The sequence below is a fragment of the Aulonocara sp. 'chitande type north' Nkhata Bay genome, linkage group LG15 (genome assembly GCF_057382095.1).
Source record: "Aulonocara sp. 'chitande type north' Nkhata Bay isolate Kocher_YH1m ecotype deep benthic linkage group LG15, A_spYH_male_GT1.1, whole genome shotgun sequence".
Classification (NCBI taxonomy): Eukaryota; Metazoa; Chordata; class Actinopteri; order Cichliformes; family Cichlidae; genus Aulonocara; species Aulonocara sp. 'chitande type north' Nkhata Bay.
This window is the reverse complement of record NC_141358.1, coordinates 11,845,677-11,868,793: the sequence shown is the minus strand read 5'-3', so window position 1 is coordinate 11,868,793 and position 23,117 is coordinate 11,845,677. Positions and strand designations below refer to the sequence as shown.

Sequence of the window (23,117 nt, the reverse complement as noted above, 5' to 3'; positions counted from 1 at the left end):
TGCCAATCACGGTGGATAATTGCGCAGCTTAATTTACCATCGGAGGCTACAAGATGAGAGGACTCCCCCCGTTAAGACGGCTCACCGCCACACAACTGTACTCCTCAAGGAAAGGAAATGTAACTTTCTTCAGAATCCGCTTTTGGCACTTATTAGCTCTTCTGAGCGTTGGATTTTTTTAATTTATTTGAACACATCAAGTTATAATTCCCTCCTGACATACACTCTCTTTATTAATGTGTGGATAAAGAGGACACAGCACCTCAGCGACACAGCCACGGTCATGATAAAGTGTAAATGATAAAGTGTGAATTGATTAGAGCTGGACCAATTGGGGCCAGCTGTGCAAGGGAGTCATCGATAACCTGCCTGTGCTTCACATTGATTATTGCTATCTCAGATAACAGGACAGAAGACCTCTGTCTCTCTCCCTCTCAAACAGAGAGACACACAAACTCTTGGCGCCTCTTCCCCCCCCCCCCCTTATATTTATCTCTACATAGGGTATATGTAAGGGAAGATGGTAGCAATGGCTACATTCAAGTCCTTGTCTGATGTAATAGCTGTAACGTCATGTTTGCCTTCTGTTGACTGACTTCACTGGACTGTGACCAGCATTAGTAGTTGGTCACACACACCGACTCAGTGAGTCAGGGACATGGATGTGAGGATAAAGAGCTGTTCACCTCTCGTGTCTCTTCAACCTCCAGACGACTGGCTCGAGTAAACTCAATTTTGGCCGAATTGGGCCAACTGCGGTTACTCAAAAATCTATTCTCTCAGATATTCTGTGTCACTGCACTGGTAACACTGGCAACACCCAGTGTATGCCATACCCTGTGCCTGTGTGCGTGTGTGTGTGTTAACGGTCAACCTATCACTTTGCCTGATTATCGGAGTTGATACCAGCTGTGCTGCCCCGAGTGGAGACAGGCTAATGTGTTACGTCTATCCTCTGAGCTGTTAGCACAAACATGACTGCGCGCGCACACGTACAATCACGCAAACCACAATCAGCAGTATGAGACATGTCTGACTCATTGAAGACACATAATCTCATGACCTTGAAGAGAAAACTGTAAAACACGTCTTGTTGTGTTCGCCTGCAGGAGACTTCTCTTCTCTTCTCTTGCTTTTGATCACAAGAACTATGAACATGATGGAGGCTTTATAGTGTTTTCAATCTCTCCACCTCCCATCTCCCGTCTTTTATCCTCTCATCCCTATTTATAAGTGTTATTGGTTAGAATGAAGTGTGTACATTTTGTTACCTTCCTCATGTAATGCGCCAACACGTGCGTTTGTGCGCTGAACATTTGTCGCTGAAACATCCTCCCATTTAGCCAGGCAGAAACAATCAAATGTTTTCTCAAGGGCATTTGCTCATTAAAGTCAATCCTTCTGGGACTGCTCTAGTGTATGTGTGTATCACGCGTGGCTTTGTTAGCTAGATAGCTTCCCTCTTAGCTTTCCTGACTACTGAGCGGTGAGTTTGGCATTCTCATTGCCAAAAACTGTTGTGAGCTTTGTCTGCTGGTTCCTTTCAGTCACAAGCTCCCAGCGTTATGTGTGTGTGAGTTACGTAAAGGCTTTGTGTAATGATGTTGTACGTCTTGTCATTTGTCAGAGTGCTTGTATAAGGAAACAGTGGTTGAATGCTGCAGGGAGGGTTTGGGTCATAAGCATTAAACTCAGGTGTGCTATGATTCGCTTGATTAACTACAGCTGTCAGTGAGGGCAGAGGGTGCTGTCCCTCCAGTCCTTCTGCATGACAGGCAGACGCCTCAACTCTGCAACCTGATATTGTCCCCTGCCTCCCTCTGGGTTTTTCACTTTTGCCAGACAGCACAGGGACTTTGTTGGTATAAGGGTCATATAGGGCTTACTGTGATGCTGAGCTCTGAAACGGCATATTGTGGTGCTAGGGAAGGCTCATCCTTGCTCATGTGACAAGGTGCATCCCTGTTAGGTCAGTACAATTATAAGGGGCTGAAATCCACTTGAGGTATTCTATGTGTAAAGAGACTTACTTTTAGGGCATATGTGTATTATTTGAGGATAAAGTACACATATTGATACATAATCAGAATGGTTAAGCCTTTTTTTACAGGATCGCAGCAGCATTATGCAGATAGATGTATGTATGTAGGATAAAAATGCGTATTTATCATCTTTATCCAAACATCTGTGTAATATATGCAAATTTGCATGCTGAGGTGGATTTTTTTCCAATTTTCTTTGTAATCTGCTGTCCAGCAACATGTTTTACAACTGGGTATGTGTAAATTAGAGGCATAAAATATGTATTTTGAGTCTAAGATTTGTTTCTTCAGAACTGCTGAAAATAGATATCAGTGCTGATCATCTCTGATCTGGAATGAGCAGCGAATAGGCTCAGAGTCTGTGTGTGTATAACAGCTCAGTTTGCATATATATAGCTGGGTCAGCAGCATTAGATGGTTTTTCGCAGATAATGGAGGGACCACTGAAGCAAGAAGCTGTGCTCTGCTGTAATTGGCCCACGTGCAGTTCTCTTCCTGGGTATCGTTCATGAAGAGCGCATAGATACAAATTTAGGCTTAATCAGTGTACGTGCAGCCAAATACATGAAACGGCCATAAAAAGTATGCCCGTTGTATGGATGTCATCACGTTCCCCACTAATGCATGTTTGTCCAGAAACTGGGGTGAGTTTCTTGACTTAAGCTGACAGATCCAGTGCCTCCTTCCCTCTTTTTCTTCTGGTCCGCTCTTCTTTTCTTTTTTACCTTAGCTGCAGTCTTGTCTCAAGGGACACAACATTCACAACTTGGGTTATTGCAGTCCAAGCTTTGCAGTTTTTTTTGTTTGGTTTTTTGCATACTGTCATTACTCCCAGGGAAACACTTTCTTGGCATTACTTTTTTTCACTTTTTTTTTTTTACTACGCCTCTATGTTTCTTCATGATACAGTTCTAGGAGAAAATATTTCAAATATGGGGACATTTCAATACATTGATAACAAGTAGTGGCAAGTGCCTAGTAGAGAACCATGATTGGCTGGTACATGCATGTCTAAAACAAAAATGTGACATGTACACTTATTTTTTAATTCTTTTTAATTTACATTAACCTCCTAAGACCCGAACTCTTCCACGGCATGCATTTTTTATTTCTCTTTGATATTTGGGCATATTGGGGCCTGATGAATGTAAAAACAAAGAATTACCAGATTTTTATTTTTTTTTACCTTATTTTGGTTTTTAAAAAAAATAAGAGCCACATATGAGGATATTTGTTTAAAATTTTGATAGAACAGTAGCAGTACAACGTCCTCGTAAGTGGATGTCAGGTCCTAGGAGAGCAAAATTGAGTATTTTGGTCTAAATAACCCAAAATGTGATGTCCACATATGTGGACGCCAGATCCTAGGAGGTTAAATAAACTTTGAAACATTCTTTTCCTGCAAATTAATGACTGTGTACCCTATTCACCTCCGGTCTTACAGGAAGTTCTTAAGGTAAGAAGTCCTTAATGGCCCAAAAGAATGGACATAGTAGGAAAACCTGTTTCAGACTTTGCAGAAATCAAAAGAAATCATCAAGAAAAACCATATTAGCAACTATTACTGTATATCTTAAATGTTACATGGGATTATAAATCCCGTGAATCCTGCTTTATTTACATTTTGACTCCTAAAAAGTCCTCGCACACTGCGCTGCCTCGGTAACCTTAACAAAGAGCACAAAGCACTTTAAATACAACACGCACACAAACACACATGGCGTAGCCAGATGAATGGCCAGGCTACAACACAATGGTGCCAAATTAAATCACTGATGTCAGTGTCACCATGTGAGCCCAACAACACACACTCACACGCATGCAAGCATCACCTAATAAGGACCTCTTTGTTTGGCGGCATAATGTATTCTGGATCAGGAGATATCGGTTGGGGTTGGAAGGTCTGCACGGTCAATTTCAGTTCATTATGCAAATCAGCGTGGCAACAATTGTTCTCGAGCCAACTTGATATGATTGCTGATTTCATAATTTGCTCCCTCTCCCTTTGGTCCTCTTCAGATGTTTTTGATTCGTTTTGTTCAGCAGCGCCTTCATTTCCTCGATGCATCCTTTACATCAAACCAAGCTCACTCAAAGGACTGCTTACGTAAAAGCACATATAGACCAGCTCATTATATCAGCTTTGATTACAATATGCTGTTGCAGGAGTCGCAGAAATGCATCCCCCCCCCCCCCCCCCCCTCACTTTCTCCACTTTAGGACAGAAATGGCATCAGGTGCTAGCGAGCGCAGACACACAGCTATTACTTCCACTGCTGCACACATGCTGCTCGAGGGCACCTGTCTAAGATGAGAGTGTTAGCAAACAACCCAAACAGGTGGCAACATTTGTGTCACTCAAGCATGAGCTTGTCAAGGCTCGTGCTTCATCTGTGACCTTACATACACAGCTGTACCAGGGTGCTGCACTCAACTCACTTCAGTGCTCAGGAGAATCGTACCTGGTGCTAAAGTTGTGTGAGCGTTAGATCTCGATAGCAGCTGCTCCTGGTAGACTACAGACTGCGCAAGGTACCGAATAGGTATGATCACGGGACTCTGTGAAGTGACTGTGTTTATGTGGAGACATATTTTATATGTTATTACTCTTTAAGGGCAACTGTGAGCTCATGAATCAAGCCTTGGCTAATCTAGGTGTGAGGTGAAAAAGGTTTACAGAAGTGTATAAAAACAGTATTTTTTTATCCTGTCTTCCTCCTTTCACCCCCAACTGGTCACAACAGATAGCTGCCCTTCCCTTTGCTTTGTTCTGCTAGAAGTTTCTTCCTGTTAAAAGGGAGTTTTCCCTTCCCACCGTCACCAACTGCTTGCTCAAAGGGGGGGGCACTTGATTGTTGCTGTTTTCTCTGTATTACTGTAGGGTCTTTATCTTACAACATAAAGCACTTTGAGGTGACTTATGTTTTGATTTGGTGCTATTGAAATAAAACTGAATTGGATTGACTATCTAAATACTGTTTGCACACATCTCAAATCTTTGGTGCCCTTGTACTGGTAGATTTGAAGGGTCAGAGTCCAGCTCTTCAATACTCACCAGTCTATTCTAAGTCTGATACACACAAGGTATTAACAATCATATGTCACGGACTCTGCATATCTTAAATCTTTGGAGGATCTCCATGCTTTGGTGGTGGGACATACACCCTCCATAGTTCAAAGCTTTCAACCGTCTGGCATGCTATCCCTCAATATATCCACTAGATGGCAAATATGAAAGTTCTTTCAGAAAAAGTATGTGGAACAGCTAAAGTCAGAGCCCCTCTTTTGTTGCTGACTCATGTGAATGTTAGTCTCAAATCTATAAAGACAGCAAACACACATTAGAGTGTTAATTCCTTTAAAATAAGTAGGATTAAACATTTGTATGTGTTCAACATCTAATCTTAAACAGAATGATAAAGATTAGATCTATTGTGTTGAGAGACATACATGCCATACGGTTCCAGACATTTCCAAACTCCTTCCTTTTCATCAGCTTTGGACTATGAAGTCTTGCTCTTGCGTTGTAGCCGTGGAACTCGGTTGAGCGCGTAAACTTCCACTAGGATGGACACAGTCATTGCTATGGATACTGATAGACGCATTTGCTTGCTCAGCTGTTGGGCTACTTAACGTGGCTCCCTCTCTGCAAACGCTCCTTGCAGCATTCGCCAAAAAATAAATAAATAATGAAATCAAACAGCACAGGGAGCGCAATAACGTCTTTAAAAAGCAGGAAAAAGAAATCCTAAAAAATTAAATATAGATTGAAAGTGGATGATTTTGTCCTTCATGTTATCATTTTTCTCCAAGCCCCCCAAAAACTGTTCAAAATGCAGCTCTAATATTGTTGTGACTGTCTTTTATTGCTGAGCCTGGCACAACCATTTCTTTCGCTTAAAAAAAACAACTGATTTCCACATCCATCATCTGTTGTGCGTGACCCTTAATATGGCGAATCTTCCACGCAAGCACATAAAAAGAGGCGGAGAGGTTAAGGCAAGGGTGTATTGGAAATAATGGCACTGAGCCCCGGTTTGTTTGCTCGTCTGTCTCCACACAGACTCTCTCAACGCTGCTGCATCCCAGGCTCACCAGCATCACCAGGTGCAGTGGAGCAAAACCTACTATACGTGCGTGACAGGGAGGGGAGGGAGGGGGCGTTGTCGCTGGGGCCGATGAAACAAGAGGGAGAGAGCGAGAGAGAGAGAGAGAGAGAGAGAGGGGGGGTTGGCAAGGTGGCGGGATTTGTGTTGAAGCCTGTTCTGTCAGACATGCGCAAGAGCGTCAGCAGCAGCAGCAGCAGCATCACCACCACCGCCGCCGCGCTGCGTTTCCGCCTTGGCTGAGCGGCGCACACAGTCGAGAGGGGAGGGGAGGGACGCCGAGAGGAAGAACGGAGACGCAGTGGGGCACAGCACGGACTCCAAGGAGCAAATTACACCGACGCACCAGCACCCCCACCGCCCCCTCTCCAGAAACACCTCAAGCGGCGACCTGACCTGTGCGGTGCGCGCGTTGAGCTTTCCAGCATGGAGACTGCGATAAATAATAAGCACTAAAATGTAAGAGCCACAGGGGGGAACAGAGCGCACGCGTGTGTGTGAGAGAAATAAAGTGGCCATTCCCTTTATCTTTTTTTAAAATCATTATTATTGCGGGTGATTTCAATTCTGTGTTCTGCAGTCTGAAAATGAAGAAGTTCAACATCAGGAAGGTGCTGGACGGTTTAAAAGAGGTGTCCTCCTCCACGCCGTCTGTCCAAGTGGGGCCACAAGAGAACCATCTCATCCAGGAGACCCTCCAGTCCGAGCATTTCCAGCTCTGCAAGGTGGGCGAGACTGGAGATTTTTCTTCTTTTTTTTCCAATCATACAGCTGTTTGCGTATTGGCTTTTAGCGCTAATGATATTTATTGCAGGCAATGTTTTGCACTTATCCCATCTCAGAACACGGATGGTGCAAGTGGAGCTCCACGGAATTATTTATTAGCCGCAAAGCGTTTTACACTGCAGTCTTCTTCTAAACTACAACAAGCACGTGCTCATTAAAGATTTAATGAACATTTGGCGAGCAGCCTGTCCATTTCAGAAAGATCACATCCTATGCGCATAAACAGTGCAACATAGGCAGCTACGATGCGCATGCTGTTTGGCGAGTGCGCTGCACCGACCAGCTGCAAGTTTCTATTCGATTGTTTATGTTTTTGTTAAGTAATGTACTTCGAGCTTTTTTAAAATCATCGAGCAACACGGGGTATGGTAGGGTTAGGGTTGCGCCAGTGTACTCTGTGAAAATCCCGGACTTTTCTGCATGTGCGCATGGCATGAACTGTCATATCGAGGGGTTGGGCTGAACTGATCCCCTCTTGCATAATCTGTTGGTTTGGATTAGTAAAACATTGGTTTGTGATTGATGTGCGTGTGTAAGCGAACGTGTGGCACTGTGCGTGTTGTCTTTTCCACGCAGTGTCTCTCCATTCCCTTCTTCTCCCTCGTCTTTTCTCTTTCACACATCCCTGCACCCCCCCTCCGTTCGGTCTCCCTCATCCACACCTAAACACAGACCACTTTATCCCCAGATCATTGGGGACTGATGGCGCCTGAAGTGAGTACAGGCCTGCTTGGGAGATTAAAAAAGGCTCTCCCTCCTCTGTCTGTATTGACCACAGTAGTAGATGGGATAATTGGGATAATACCCGTCCAGTTTACATGACGTGCATGCTACTGTTAAGTCAATTCAGAGTTTCCTCAGCAGCTTTTCTAATTGCCCTTTTAATAGACCCCACTGTGTGCTTCTCATTGATTTCCCAACATATTTAAATTGTGTGCTTGTGAAGCTTTTTTGCTTATTCCACCTAATGTTTTTGATATATTTGAAATCATCTATGTGTGATATCCTTCGTTATGTCTGGTTGCTGGAAAAACATGACACTGCCATTGATTTGCTTTAGCATATTTGCACGATGAAGTCTTTTCTTGTGTGTTAAAAGACTTTTTGTCCTCGTGTATTTTAGTAGTCACATAACAGAGGTGCAAATCCAGGGAGATTAACATCAGTAAGAAGTGTTACGTTGAGAGCGCGTGAAGTAAACACGGGAAAATAATCTAGAATCATGTCAACATACCCGAGGGCTTTGGGGACGTTGGGGTTTGGTGACTAGACAGACCAGCTTAAAGACTGCAGGTTTTATAGCCACGGCAGCCTAAATATGTCTGTCAACAGCAAGACGTCTGATTGAAGTGCCTTTGAACAAGACTTCAGGCTCACTCTTGCACCTTTGCTGTCTGTCTGGACAGGATCTCTCTGTAATGTCTCTCTACGAGGAAGGCAGGTGTCTCTGCTGCACCGAGTGCTTCTTATGTAATGTACTTTAGCCTTCTGTCACTAAGCAAACAAATCCAACAGCCCACCGCCGGCTGACTGATGCCATAAAACTACCCTCACAGAAATGCACAGAGTGAACCAGGAACACCTTATAATGCGTCGCATACCGTAAAGAAGAAACAAAAGCTAATCATAACCTGATTCCTCCTTATCCATGTTTTTTTTTCTCCATGTATTTTATTTCCAGACTTTAAGTGTTATCACGACTGCACGTGGGAGGCAGCGAGAGAAGGAAAACAACATAAAAAGAGGGAAATGAGAGAGAGATGAAATCTCAAATTAGGCCAGTGATTATAAACGGAACCAAAAAAGCGAGTCCAAATATCATACCTATCATTAAGAAAAGGATATCTGTGCACAGAAAGAGCATTTGTTCTATCTTTTTTTTTTTTTTTTTAATATTCCCTTCTCTGCACAATTTCAGTTTTTATATTTCTTTCATAACACTCTTCGCATCCGTCTGGGCTATTTGTTTATCAAAGTCAGGTGTGTGGCATCCACTGACAAAACAACACCCCTGCTGTGAAATGCAAATTGATATTCTCTAACACATTTTCTTTTTCTTTCCCTTCTTTCTTCTTCTTCATTTTTCTACGTATCGCACCAGACTGTCCGTCATGGCTTCCCCTATCAGCCGTCGTCCATGGCTTTTGACCCTGTGCAGAAGATATTGGCCGTTGGCACCCAGAGTGGAGCTCTCAGATTGTATCCTTTTACTTGCCGCTGAGCCTCTATGAGCTGCTGTGGCCCGTGGCAGCTCCTTTGGGTAGGTGCATCCCTGTGAGGCAGCAGCAGGTAAGTGAACAGTCCCCTCAGCTGCTGTTGTCAGACGCTCCTGTATGTTGGCTGGTTTTCAGTATCTTAGAGGGATTTTGGAAAGGTGGGTTTCTTGGGTTTGCGAGCTTCAGTGTTTGATTTCTCTTCAACTTAAAGTCCAACATCCAGATATTATCCCAAGGCGAGACAATGCATAAAATATAGACCACATTTACCTTCACTGAATTTCACAGTTTAGCTGTTTTTTAGACCTTGACCGTGCTACATTCTTGCACCCTTGTGCCGAATGCTATGGTAAATGGTAAATGGCCTGTATTTATATAGCGCTTTTACTAGTCCCTAAGGACCCCAAAGCGCTTTACATATCCAGTCATCCACCCATTCACACACACATTCACACACTGGTGATGGCAAGCTACATTGTAGCCACAGCCACCCTGGGGCGCACTGACAGAGGCGAGGCTGCCGGACACTGGCGCCACCGGGCCCTCTGACCACCACCAGTAGGCAACGGGTGAAGTGTCTTGCCCAAGGACACAACGACCGAGACTGTCCGAGCCGGGGCTCGAACCGGCAACCTTCCGATTACAAGGCGAACTCCTAACTCTTGAGCCACGATGCTAAATCAAAGCAAAGCCCACACAGACCCCACATATTGAAATACGTGTTGCCGTTCGGCTGTGTTAGCTCGCATCGGCTTTCTTGCAATATGAGGACGTTAACACAAACAGGGACAACAGCTTGCGATGAAATGGCACCACGGGGAGTCATATAACTTCAGAGAACGCCCGCGAACTTGCCTGTGTGAGGCCGCTTTTACAGGTCCTCTGTGTGTTCTCCTGCCTGTCCGACAACCTTTGCCAGCTCATTACGGTGTGATTAAGAGCGGTCCGCCTGGCTGTCCTTCTTTCCCACCTGCTGGCAGGTATGGTTGTGACTCAGTCTCGTTCACCTTGCACTGGAAAAAAGGGAGGATGATGATGAGCATGAGAGTCTACTGAACCGTGTTTGCCAGATTTTTTTTAAAAAGATGGGCAGCCTGTGTACCTTTTAAATGTTTTAAGACAGACTGAGTGAGATGGTAGGCACACCACATTTTAAAGCGATAACTGTAAGTTCCTAAAGCTTTACAGATTCAAAATAAACCTTAACTGGACTAGAGCAGATTCGATCACTTGTATTAGTAGATACAAGTAGAAATTCCTGCTTTGGTAGGTGAACTATGTTAAGGGGGATAAGCTCAATAGGGCTTGTGTCTTGCTTTCTGGTACATTACCCATTACTTCCAAAGTAGGAAGAAGAAGTTTATAGCGAGTCAGCCTATACTCAGACTATACCGACTTTGGTCGAATGATCTTGTCAGATGTTTCCTGCTGGCTGTAATTGGTCACTTTGAAACTGAATGAACTGAGGGATCTCTTTTGTGTTTGAGTGATGTGGATCAGATAGAGTCTTATCAGAGTCAGTGGAAGGTGAATTGGGAGTCATCTATCTGCTCCTTGGTGTTGGTTCTCCTCCCCCGTTATTTTACTGTTTAGTCAGCCCTGTCTCTTTATCTGATGACAGCGACACCACTGTGGCGCAGATGCAGGCGGGGTAGTTCGAGCTTTCGCGATTCATAAATTGTGCAGTGCTGAGCTGCCGGATGTGGGTCTTGTGGCAGGTTGTGATTTCGTTGAAGTTTTGGCTGGTTGCAGGTTTTGGAAAGGCATCCAGGGATTCCCTGTGCTGATACACATGGTCACATCTAAGCCCTGGCGGGCCATGAGAGGCTTCTCATGGATATCGACGTCTGTGTGAGTGTGTGTATATGTGTGTTTGTTTGCCTGGTTGGCCTGCCAGGACATTTGGCTGCACCCCTCTTCCATGAAGGATTACAGGAAGTGGCAGATCAAGGGCCTCAGCCTGGCAACGTGGCAAAGCACTGAAAATTACAGCACAAACGGGAGGCGTGCACTGATGTGTACACATGTGCGATACATGTCGGTGTTTGTGTTCTCTGAGGATATGTCTCATCCCTGTAGACATAAAGCCAATCATTTCTGTGGTCCCCCAAAACTGCCTCGTATTGGCTGCTCACCACTCACTCTGCCTCTGGCTTCAGCGTCCACTTGGGAAGATGACAATGTCCCTTTGGTGTTATCTGGAGGAGGGAAAGACGGGAAATAGAGAAAGAGCTTGGCTGGTGAGCCCGTGGAAAGAACAGGCCAATAAACCAGAGAGAGAGGGGGAATAGCTAGGGAAGAGTGAGTGAGAGAGGCAGGCTATCCCTTTTTTTCAAGATCTAATGGCCAAGAATAGAATCCTTATTGATCTGTGTGTGGTAATGCAGTGAGACAGATATGCCCAAGTGCACACACAGAGACACACACTCAATTGTTTTCTGCACAGTATCAACAGCAAAAAGAAGTCATAAGCATTTAAAAAAAACAACGGAATTTGCTGTGCAAGCAGTCACCCCACATTAGCTATCCTTTGGATTAGCTGTGTATTTTCAAAAATAAGCAAGATTGCAAAATGCTGAATTAATAAAGCAGTTTTTTTAGTGGTTTTAGTGATGAGACAGTGTTTCTGATGAAGGTGGAGGAGCAAAAAAAAAAAGAAAGCTTCCCTTGTTTCCTATGCCCTTTATTTCTTGGCCAAATACTTTCTGATGACACTACTTTTCAATGAACACTGCAGAGGCCCTTTTAGTGTTTACCAGGAGGTTAACCACAAGGCCATCAACATAAGACAAAAAGATGAGAAGATTAGCTTTTCACCGGACTAAAAAAAACACTGTTGCAATCTTGGCTTCCAGCATTCATAAAAATGAAAAGGTTAAAAGATAAAACGAGCATTTAGCTTGAAACCATTCTGCAATGATGCTCTTGCTTCTTCCTCCACACCTCTTTTTAATGTGATGCTGTGGATCAACATGAAGGGTAAAAGTAAAAAGAGGATTGTGTTAAATAATAGTAGTGTCAGTACTGAGAGTAATGCTAGTTTTTGCCTTAATTAAACCGCATGTGCCAGCCGAGCTCCATCATACGAGTCTTGTATAGCGCTTTTCTGCTCTACTTGAATACTCAAAGCACTTTATACAGCATGTCTCATTCAGCCATCCACACACACATTCGCACAAGCACTTTTTTATATGTCTAAGTGCTCTCTGTATAACATTCACACTCAGGAGCAACTTGGGCTTCAGTAACTTGTTCACTATCATCAGGATACTTTGGCATACCAAAGACAAAACTAACACTAACCAAGCGTGCAGTTAATACCTGCTATACTTCTCTTAGAAGCTGTTAGCCTTTATTGTAATAGACCAGTTGTAGACAGGAAAACTGGGAGAAGGACCAGGGGTAGGGCTTTGGAGCGGATTCAAACGCAGTGCTTAACCCATTAAAGTCTTTACATTAAAAAGTGCTATATCCTGCATAATAATTCAGTTCCAATTCAATTTTATTTATATAGCGCCAAATCACAACAACAGTCGCCTCAAGGCGCTTTATATTGTAATGTAGACCCTACAAAAATACATACAGAGAAAAAACACAACAATCATATGACCTCCTATGAGCAAGCACTTTGGCGACAGTGGGAAGGAAAAACTCCCTTTTAACAGGAAGAAACCTCCAGCAGAACCAGGCTCAGGGAGGGGCGGGGCCATCTGCTCCGACTGGTTGGGGTGAGAGAAGTAGTCGATATATGAGATTGCAGGCGTATGATAAGCATGGTACAAGTGACATCAACACATGGATCAGTTACCTGTAGTTTAGGATCTCCAACTTCAGTATATTGGAGTAATCAAGTACAATCTAAAATGTGTCAAACTGTCAACAACTGTGAAAATCTTTTGCTCATTTTTGGTCAGATATTTTCTATGCTGTGTCAGCAAGAACGTGTAATACTGAACACGATTTTAATCAGCCATTGTTTTTGCGCATCAAAGCAACAGTATATAGAAACTGAGTGTCCGGCTGACAGAAAACATTTACAGTTTTGGAATGTGATAACACTGGAACCAGAGTCATCTGTATGTATTTCAATTTCTGGGTGGTCTGCAGCAAATGTGTTTAACACTGTGGCAGCATCACCTCCCCAGAGAGATCGCTCTTTACTAATGGTGGCCAGGAGAAATGGCAGCGCTATAACTCAGAGACTCCCTGTGAGCCAGCAAGACGCAGATCAATAGATCAAATTGTCAGTCCATGCTCCGCCAGATTATCTCATCGACAAACGCAGGACATCATAGGCCTCACACGTCCAAATGGAGGCACACAGGCACACACACAGAAGCGCGTGCGCTCATCCCCAGAATTATTATTTCAGAATAGCTGTCCGGAGGTGGCTGAGGTAACATGCAGTTGTGCCTCTGCACATATGCACACGCACGATGATAGATGATTTGTACAGATGTTAATGGATGCGGATGCAAATAATGTGTGACGTGCACAAAAGGGCAAACATTTGTATATGCGAGCAGACTCTGGTGGATGCAGAAACGGCACGTGCATGCATGCACGCATGCAGATTCTGATTCAATGAGTGAGTGTGCTACCCTTCAACGTTTGCCCACAGTCACTTGAAAATCTTGCTGAGACGTGATCTTAATGACACAGATTGTTTTTACTTAGCAATACAAGCGTGAATTTAATTGGTATAATATGCACCAAAGGAAGTGTTCAGTTGTAGCTCACAATCTCTACAGCGCTTCATCATATGTATGCGAGGGAAGTTCTTATTTTGATTAAACTCGCGATGAAACGTTATTAATATTTCCGTGTATTTCAATATATGTGAGACTCTCTTGGAGGATTCCAGTGATATAAGTTCTGGGTTATTATTATTATTGCTTTCATAGTACAGTTCGACTTTAACAAATAATTACAGTGATCCTCTGGCTACTTTTCTCTGCATAGCTGCACTATCTTTAGAGATGGAGGGAAAGCTAAAGCTTGTTTTCAGGTCACAGACCATTTATTCAGTTGTTTGGTCTTTTATCTGTTTTGTTAAAACTTTCTTTTCTTTGCTTTTTTGTGGTGTGATTTAGGTTCTTAATTGCAAGCAACTGAGTGTAGAAGGGAAATGCATATTTTATATATTGGTGACTTAAACATCAGTGTACGTATTTCTTCACATTTCATATAATCTGCTCTGGTGGAAAGGTTACTAAATTTACAAGTGTATAGTTTGTTTCCTTCTCAGTGGCTAGCTGGAGAGCTGGCAGTAGCATATGGGGGATGAAGGATTGTGGTTTGGTATCACAGAATATAAAGAGGGATTAGTATCTCATCCCAGCGGACCTCATTTTACTTTTCACACAAGTAGAACAAGGACTGGGGGAGAGAAAGAAGAGAAAATCTGTTGAAATTAAGTCTTAAAACTGCCAGTCGATATAACCGTGTGATATAGTCAAAAAAAAAAAGTCTTGAAAGTTTAGCCCGTGGTAAGGTCACAAGGGAACTTCCAAGATGTGGCTTTCATGTCAGTTCTGTGCACATCAACTTTACACTATTACCGGAACAAAGAGGGCATGTGTTTGTGGCTGTGCGCTGTATTGAAGTGCTGTTAATCAAAGACCCCTTATGTACCAGGTTTGAATCTTTCATGCCCTCCCAAAGCACTCAGCGTCCTCTGTTCTATCGGTTCTTAGAAATGGAAAACAAATTTTGCTGCATCAGTACCGCAACAGTGTTTTTGCTGCTTCCCCCTGTCCAATATCCTGACAGCGTGTTCTGCTTAAGTCCTTTAGCCTTGACAGGGACCAAATGGGATCTGGGTTTAGGGTGATTAAAGTTGTGCTGCCATGTTGCTTCTCCTCAATAATTTAGTGTACATTTATCTCCAGCTCTTACTCCTCTTGCTCCTTGTCTCTCTGCTCTGTTAACTCCTGCCTTGTCAGGGATGATGAGTGTGTGTATGTCTGCGCATTAAAGAGAGGCATGTGGCTTTGATGGTTTATACCGTTTGACCAGTTAACTAATGGAAAAGTGCACATCTAAAAGTAAAGTTCATCCAGACACACAGGCCTTCCTACTTACCATGACTCATCACATTTAAGGTGGGAACTTGAAGGACTGCTTAATAAGTGCTGTCTAGAAGCTTTTGACCAAAGGCACATTTTACATCTGCTGGTTGTTAATGCATGTGCACTTTTTCATTCTTTTGTCTGTACACTGCATGAAAAGAAACCAAGCTATAAGTAATGCACATGTACTGACTGTTTGATGCAGAGTAGCAATGCCTGAGAGGTCACCAACCTGTGCACTAATTATTCCCAACAGACGGGAGACAACGCTTGAGTGGCTCAATGAAAATACACAGTGTCACGTGGGCTGGAGAGAATAAATAGGTTTATATTTGAACACATGCACTCGGAGAGTGTACCTATTGTACTGGATGTTGACCGGCTTTATTCTGACTGCTTGTGGACAGGTGAAGCTACACTGTCTGTGTTAGCTGTAATTATTAACTGTAAGTAACCATGAAAAGATTGATTTTCTCTCGGACCACTTTAACATGGGTAGAAAGTCATACTAAGGTGAGCTTAGTGGTACTAAGCAAATCCCTATGTTAGCCTGAAGGAACCTTAGTTACCGTATAAGGTTAGCTAACATTTTCCAGGACAGTGGAGCAAACGCAGTAGGAAGTTTGGATTGACATTTTTAATCCTGCCTGCAAAACTTTAATTGATGTGGTCTAAGGAGCTTGGAAAGAAAAGCGTCTGGACTTCTTTAAGTTGCTTGAAGATGTTTCACCTCTCATCCGAGAAGCTTCTTCAGTTCTAAGGTCAAATGGTGTCTCAGATTTAAGCCCTGTGGGAGTGTCCCCCCAAGAGGTACAATGGATCCCCTATTGATCCTCTACCTAATCACACGAGCCAAGGTGTGACAACGGGTGTAGGTCACAATCAGCCGAGGTTTCGGGTGAGCTCATTGTTAAACCTAGCCCCACCCTATCATGTGATTTCCTGAAGTCAATGGCCCAGGATGTGAGTGGGTGTTAAGGCGTCTGGGAAGGGAAACCAAAAACTGGATTATTGATGGCAGACAGTTGGTGTCGTAAGCCACCGCCTCTGTGCAAAAATGGCCGTTCACAGTGGACATAGATGGACTCTTTCACTTCTCTTTCAAACCATCTGTCTTATCTGTCCGAAATGTGAACACTGGTATCCTCAAAAGAGTGACCTTTGTCCTTTAGATGCAGATAGACAGCCGAGTCTTGTCCCGTGGAGGTGGCTCTTCTATGTTGTGCCGTGCGTTTATGAAGTGGCTGTTTGGTCCCTCCCACAGGGCTTAAATCTGGGACTCCCCACCATTTGACTTTAGAACTGAAGAAGCTTCTTGGATGAGAGTCGAAACGTCTTCAAGCAACTTAAAGACGCTTTTCTTTCCAAGCTCCTTAGACTACGATGACCTGAATGACTGAGAACCTTCACAGACATCTAATTGAGGATGGACGAATATGGGTTTTCCTAAAAAGTGCTTTGAGTGCTCAGTCGATGGACTGTTGGAGTAGAAAAGAACTATATAAGTACCAGTCCATATGAGTTGCTGTATAAATTAGAGATGTATGTAGGAATTTTAAGGGCGTGGAAGCATGTCGGTATTTACCAACAGTTACAGTTTCCATGTTCAGTGAGATATTAAGAAAGGCATTTCAGGCCCTCACACTTTCCCTTTTTAGCTGTCTAATCAATTTGCTGCTCATTTATCGCTTCATTTAACTTCATTGTTGCTTTCATCCCATGTCTTAGCAATATTCTCAGTGATTGTAGTTCTATTATAACCAAAGCAGTGGCCAAAACTGTGAAAATATCACCCATTTTGTAACATACTGATAATCTTTGATCTGAGACGTGAGCTCCATTTTAACCACGCCACTCTTGATAACATACTCGCCGCTGTGCTGTTCGGCCTAGCGAGTGAGTGACAGTCAGAGCCCGCAGCTCTGTCGGAATGTTGTGATTTACGGCAGGATCTATTTCGCACAGCTGCATTTTCAGCATTGGCTGGGCCACTTGTGAGGATCATGTTCCTATTGTATTGATTTGCACTCGTGTAAGTCCTGGTCAATATTCTTCTCTTAATGTAACGGCATCCTTGCAACCAAGAGCTTTGACCACTGTCCGGTTGCTGTACAACAGCAGGTCCCTTGTCATCAAGAGTCAAGCATTAAAGGTAAATACCCTGCACACTCTAATAGATTGTTTGGTGTCATTGTGAATGGCTTCCGATTAAGTGATGATACTTGTGGTAACCCTATGCTTCCTATTGATTTCATTTGTGAGTCTGTCGCTTTCATTATCGTAGCACTTTGGTTGACTCCCAGAGGACTAAATGCTGGTGCTTCAGAAATCATGTAAACCGTTCGTTTCTTTCCTTTCAAAGCTAAAAAAAAAAAAGCTCCAGATTGCCCTTTGCCTATAAATAGCCGATTATTTGGTAGGTTAAGTACAAGCTGTTGTTTGCAACTTTCCAAGAGAAGGTTTTGGCGCGTGCTGATAGCGCTCCCCTGTCAAGGGATATAAATATCACTTCATCATACATGCTGGAAATCCGGCGTCTCGCTGAAATATCACTGTCATCTAACAAATCATACATGACGTCAACAGAGAACACGCAGTATGGGATTCATTTAAAGGCATTTTTGAGGTTGAATGAGAATGCGATGTCCTTCGATTACCGTCAGTACACACAGTGTGTGCCAGGGGATTGTTCTGGTCTGTAAACACATGTTTATCCTCACGTCTGGGAGGGTGAACATGTGTCCTGAGCATGGCTTTGTGGCCTGCTCTCTACGGTAAAGAACTGATAACACAAAGCAAGAAGCAGCTTGTGCAAGAAATCGTAACTGCATAACTGTCCCGCACATGCTTTGCTGTCAAAATGACTGGACTGAATTAAAGGCTTCTCCTCGAGTGGATAAAAACGCTTCATTTGATGAGCTAAAAATAAGCAAAAAAAAACCCGAGTGTTTGTTCAGGTGCTTGTTTCAATATGACGTGAGCGGTTGAGACTCGGTGGTTTTGCTTGACATTGTTGTTAATGTGTGGAACTGTGGTGGGGGTGAGTCAAACTTATGCTGTCAGGTTGGCACAGTCCCTGTGGTGCTTGTAGGGGGACTGGCTTACAGAACGCTGTGAAGCACAAAGATTTTGTCATCTTGCTTTTCCCCCTGCCTTTGACGTGACCTCCGGGTCTCTGTAGGGCCACGACTCTGAAATGACTGTGAAGTATTTGTCTCACTCTTTTCTACATTTTCTTCTGTTATGCATTGTGCTTTTAAAATGTATTTAATTTTATCTAAGCTCCTGATTTTGCTACTTATTCTCTGCATCCAATTATTTCTTCTCAACCACTGTAGGCAGTCTTCCACTCTGTCTCAAGGGCCGCTGCTGCCTCCGCATTAATGTTTCATATGTTTCCTTATGATTTGGCTTCGGAACACTCTCCTCTTCCAATCGCTTTACCCAGACATCCAGGAGCTTATCTTGCGAGAGGTGACGCGCATGTTAATGTTCGCCACATGTGCTTTGTTTCCCCAACACAACGGTTATGACCAATTAATTAAAAGCAAAATGTAAAAAGGCCATTATGCCAAGCTCCAGAAACAGATAGATTGTTAGTTAATGATGTTTTATTATGTAAATCTAATTAAATTACATGAAAATTACCAGTGTTTTTCACACGTTTAAAAAAATTGATCTTTAAAATACAGCCTACAGGTAAAGTAAACATAATGACATTTTGTAGTACATAGCTACATTTATCACCTCTTCAAAATCATAAAATTAGAATCACAAATTCCAGATTAGATATCAGGGATTAAAATCTCCATTAGGAGTGGCAGGTAACCCCAGTCTTGTTTAAACCTTTTCCTTCTAGGGTGTTTGCTTTGCTTTCTTTTACCCTCACGTCTTCAAGAGCTCTCCAAGGCCCTGACAAAAAGGCTTCTGGATGGCTGTGAGCCAGGGAAAAGATTTTTGAAAAGGTTTCCAAATGACTTGAGAGTAATCGTTCCCCTGTAAGGAAAATCACTCAAACAAGTGGTATAGATTTCAAATCACTACCGATGTGTCCAGGACCGACTGTTCCAGCAAAGTCATTCTAATAGCACGTCACTTGCTTTAAAAGAACTCTAAAACAACCTAACATGTAGTCAGAGGATCTTAAGTAACTCTTGCAACTGTTGTTGTTCAAAAAATCAGGAAATATCACACATTTGATCTGAATGGGAAGTGTGGCAAGAAGAGTTTTTGTTGTCCAGAAAGAACAAAACTACAGTTTGCCAATGAAAATGATTAATCAGGTCTTTTGGAATAAAGTGTTTTGGAGTGACACGTCAAAGATAGATACAGAATTGGCGACATAAATGGTAGAAATGTTTGGCATGGACTGAAGGCAGTTTTTAAGTGCAAATCATGGTGTTGGGAAAGTTATGGTTTGAGGTTGCCTTGCTGCCTCAGAGAACGGGCAGCTCGAGTCACTGACTAAAAATAAATCCTGATATCAAAAGGGCACTTGCAGATAATGTGAGGCCAGCTGATGATTCTGTAAGCATGAATACATAAAACATGTAAAGCTGCAAATCAGCCAAAACCTGAGGGCTAAAACCAGATTTGAACCTTTTGCGAGTGTGCAAAGGAGGAAAGACAGAAAGGTTCCCAAGGCGCCAGAACTTGAGGAATTGCCTGTCACTGCGTTTTTATGCGCTGAGATGTGGGTGTATGTGTGTGATAAAGACTCTTGTAGACAGAGACGGAGCTGCATGCGTACAGTAGGTAGGTGTCCTTGCCTTGCCTTTTCTATATTTATGTGTAGTTAACCTCAGCAAGGCCTTAACGTTCACACAAATGAACCATCTGTTGTGACAGACACACAAAGTTTCCTATAGTTTTATTGCTTCACAGCTTAGGTCCAGGACGTACGATTATGCAATTTGAGTCTGAGTCTTCTATGTCATGCTTTTTATCTTCTTTGCTAAAGGCTAATTTCTACACAGTCAACTAAATCAGCTCCAGCTGTAGAATATTAGCGTCTCTGTCAGCTCTAGCTAACAAACCTAGACTGCCAGTGTGGACATGTGGGTTATGTTGCTCATAAGCATATTATGGAAGATATAACTAACTGCAACTAAGATGTTTGTCGTTTAACTGCCGCAAAAACCTTCGAGCAGGATAAATCTGGTCCTACTTGTAGCACATGCTCCGCGTTGCACAGTCAGTGTTAAGCAGTGTACACCAGCTGAACAAAGTGTGTATGACACTTACCTTAAGATAATACTTTGCACAGTCATCTGAAGCTGCTCATGGCTATGTCCAACAGAAAAATTTCTCACCACGCTGGAACGACCTCTCAGATGTTCTTTTTTTTTAAGAGCTCTGCTCCTGCACTGGCCTTACACACATAAATTGAAATTGTATGTTTTGTGTATATGTAACATGTTAGAAACTTAGTAAAGAAACACACTAGGGGCAGCTGTGCCACAATAACAAAATAGCAGCACTTGTATGGCTGTCACTGTGCATTATTTGTCAAAGAGAAAGTATTTGACATAAAATAAAGTGTAGCTGGTGGGCAGTGTCTGGGGAAAGATGATGTTAGAACAAACAAACAGGTTGGGTTTTACTTCCTTTTTTTTTGCTGAATCATGTACAAAATGCTTTGCTTTGGTAAGACTTAATGTTGTTAATATCTCCTGATAGGACAGAGTGTAATAGCATCTACAAAAAAAGGGGAAAAAAAGAAATAAATTAAAAAAAAAACCCCTCAAATGTTTTACTTTTATATGAGAAAAGGCTTCATTAGCCCATCTGCAAAATGAGTCCCTGTATTGTCCTGCAGCTTCTGTGGTTTCCATGGTCACAAAGGGGGCAGCGATGGAAAAGTTAAAACATAACCATGTACATTTATAAAAGCAGAAAGTGCACTCTTACAGCTTGCTGTTGCCGCTGACTTCAGTTATGTGTCACCAAGGTCTTCAGTCTGTCTGAAAGCATCCAAGTAGACAAACAAATCCTATTTACTCTCAATTTAAACAATATGAATTTCAAATCTTTCTGATTTCCACGGCTGCTTTTGCAACAGTGGAATTTGCAGTTGAGTGTAGGAGGCTGTGATATATGTGGCCTCTCACTTTTAGGTAATTTGACTGGTATAGGCCTTTCACAGTGCTTGGAGTGCCTGTCATTGCTGTTGCTAACATTTCAAAAGCCCCTCCCTGAATTTAAATCCACCTTTTAGCCCTGAGTCTAGCTTTCTTATTTGGGAGGAAGATATTATTGTCGGTCCCCATGCCCTGCTGAAGTGAGCTCTGTGTTTTATTTTTCTGTACTTGCCCTACATTTACATTATAATCTATTCCATACGAACTGGCCAAACTTAGTTTGATCGCAGATTCATGCACTGGGACATTGATTTATTTCACCTCCCTCGACTGAGAGCACTGGATGGCTTCTGTGTCTCTTCCTTATGCTGACAGTGACATTGCAAACAAATGTTTGAAATTTTCCCCAGCTCGAGAGAAAAGGCTCTAAATGTCCGATCAGTGACTTAAGCCTCACTGCTGCCAGCCTAAATAAATGGCATTTTGTAATGGAGTTTGCTTGAGTAAAGCCAATGTCCTAAACTTTAGCCGACTGAGACTGCGAGCCTGGACTTGGCACAGTCTTTGTCTGTCAATAAGAGCTCCGCAAATCCCGACGTTCGCCTTCCTCCGCTGGTAGCTGCAATGGTATTTATCCCCCTGTTGCTTCTCTAGGCTGCTCTTTAGTATGCAGTCCTGCCGAGTGCCTGCAGGCAAGACACGCATGTCACATGACGCGATGACTCAGGCTTTAATGCTCTGCCACATGGCTGGCATGTGCACAGGCCCCCCTCCCCACTCAGCTCTCAGCCTGTTGCTAAGTGTGACAGGCCTATATTTAAGTCCATAAGAGTATGCTAACGACCAAGATGTTTGTCTCTCTGTGGCACGTGACTGGCCATCGGGCTGCACTTTTGTCTGATATGTGCACAGCGTGGAAGATATTGTCCTATAAAATGTGGAAATGGTGGGGGGTGGTTGGGCAAGGATGTTGAGATGCACATCTCAGGACCCGAGGGGATATATGTGGAGGAGGGCTGACGGGGGAAAATAAGGACAAAATTCTAGACGTGTTTGTCCAGAGACAAAGAGCTATATGTCTATGTGTCTGTCTGCTGTAGCATCATCCAGCTGGGAGTTGGCAGACTCCATATGAGGGGACGTATACTGGGATTCTTTTTGTTTTTCACAAGGATGGAGACTTCTGGGATAACATCAACATGACGCAAAGCTGTCAAGACATAAATACCTAAAAGTGGTGCAGATGTGTCCTTGGATTGTCATTCATTGCAGCACAAGCAGGCTGCAAGCCCTACAGCTATAGGAGACAAGATGACAATCAACAGGAAGAGCAGAGGGATGATCTCACTGCAGACTGACGAAGTTTCATCTAAGTTTAGAAAAGTGAAGAGGAGGATGAGAAATTAGAGGGAGATAAAGTGTACTGTAGGAGTGTATGCATATGGACGCTAGCCATAGTGGTTGCAGCCATTCAGCTCTGTGACTCAGAACTGTGGTGCTGTGTGGGTGGGGTTTGCAGAGATTGGAAGGGCAAAAAATTGGCTTCTGATCTAACTGTAATCAGACCTCTGTCCAAGCAGAAGCCACCGCACTTTGGCCATTTGTCTGCTGTGACAGCAGGTTGAAGTGTCAGACCCCTAGAGGGCTGGGAGACCCATCGCTTCTTACTCACCACACAGTGCACTGTAGATCCGCCGGCCTCCGTCAAACAGAGCATCGTTTCTCTGTTTGACTGTATTCGAGCAAGGACTGCCCGTGAAAGAAAAGGACAGCTTCACAGCTTGTGTATCGCCACTTTCATCCCTGTGATGAAGCA

General features: G+C 43.2%; 1 protein-coding gene across 4 annotated transcripts in view; it reads left to right on the top strand.

Moving 5' to 3' along the window:
• The first annotated feature begins 6,320 nt into the window (after window positions 1-6,320).
• Window positions 6,321-23,117, top strand: part of stxbp5a (syntaxin binding protein 5a (tomosyn)) — a 102,543-nt gene continuing 85,746 nt past the window's right edge. For all 4 annotated transcript variants that reach the window (XM_086264170.1, XM_086264169.1, XM_086264168.1 and 1 more), the window contains exons 1-3: window positions 6,321-6,607; window positions 6,729-6,873; window positions 9,036-9,133. In XM_086264170.1, the coding sequence (XP_086120296.1) occupies window positions 6,736-6,873; window positions 9,036-9,133 (236 nt within the window). In that variant the 5' untranslated portion in view covers window positions 6,321-6,607; window positions 6,729-6,735. The remainder of the gene's footprint in view (window positions 6,608-6,728; window positions 6,874-9,035; window positions 9,134-23,117) is intronic.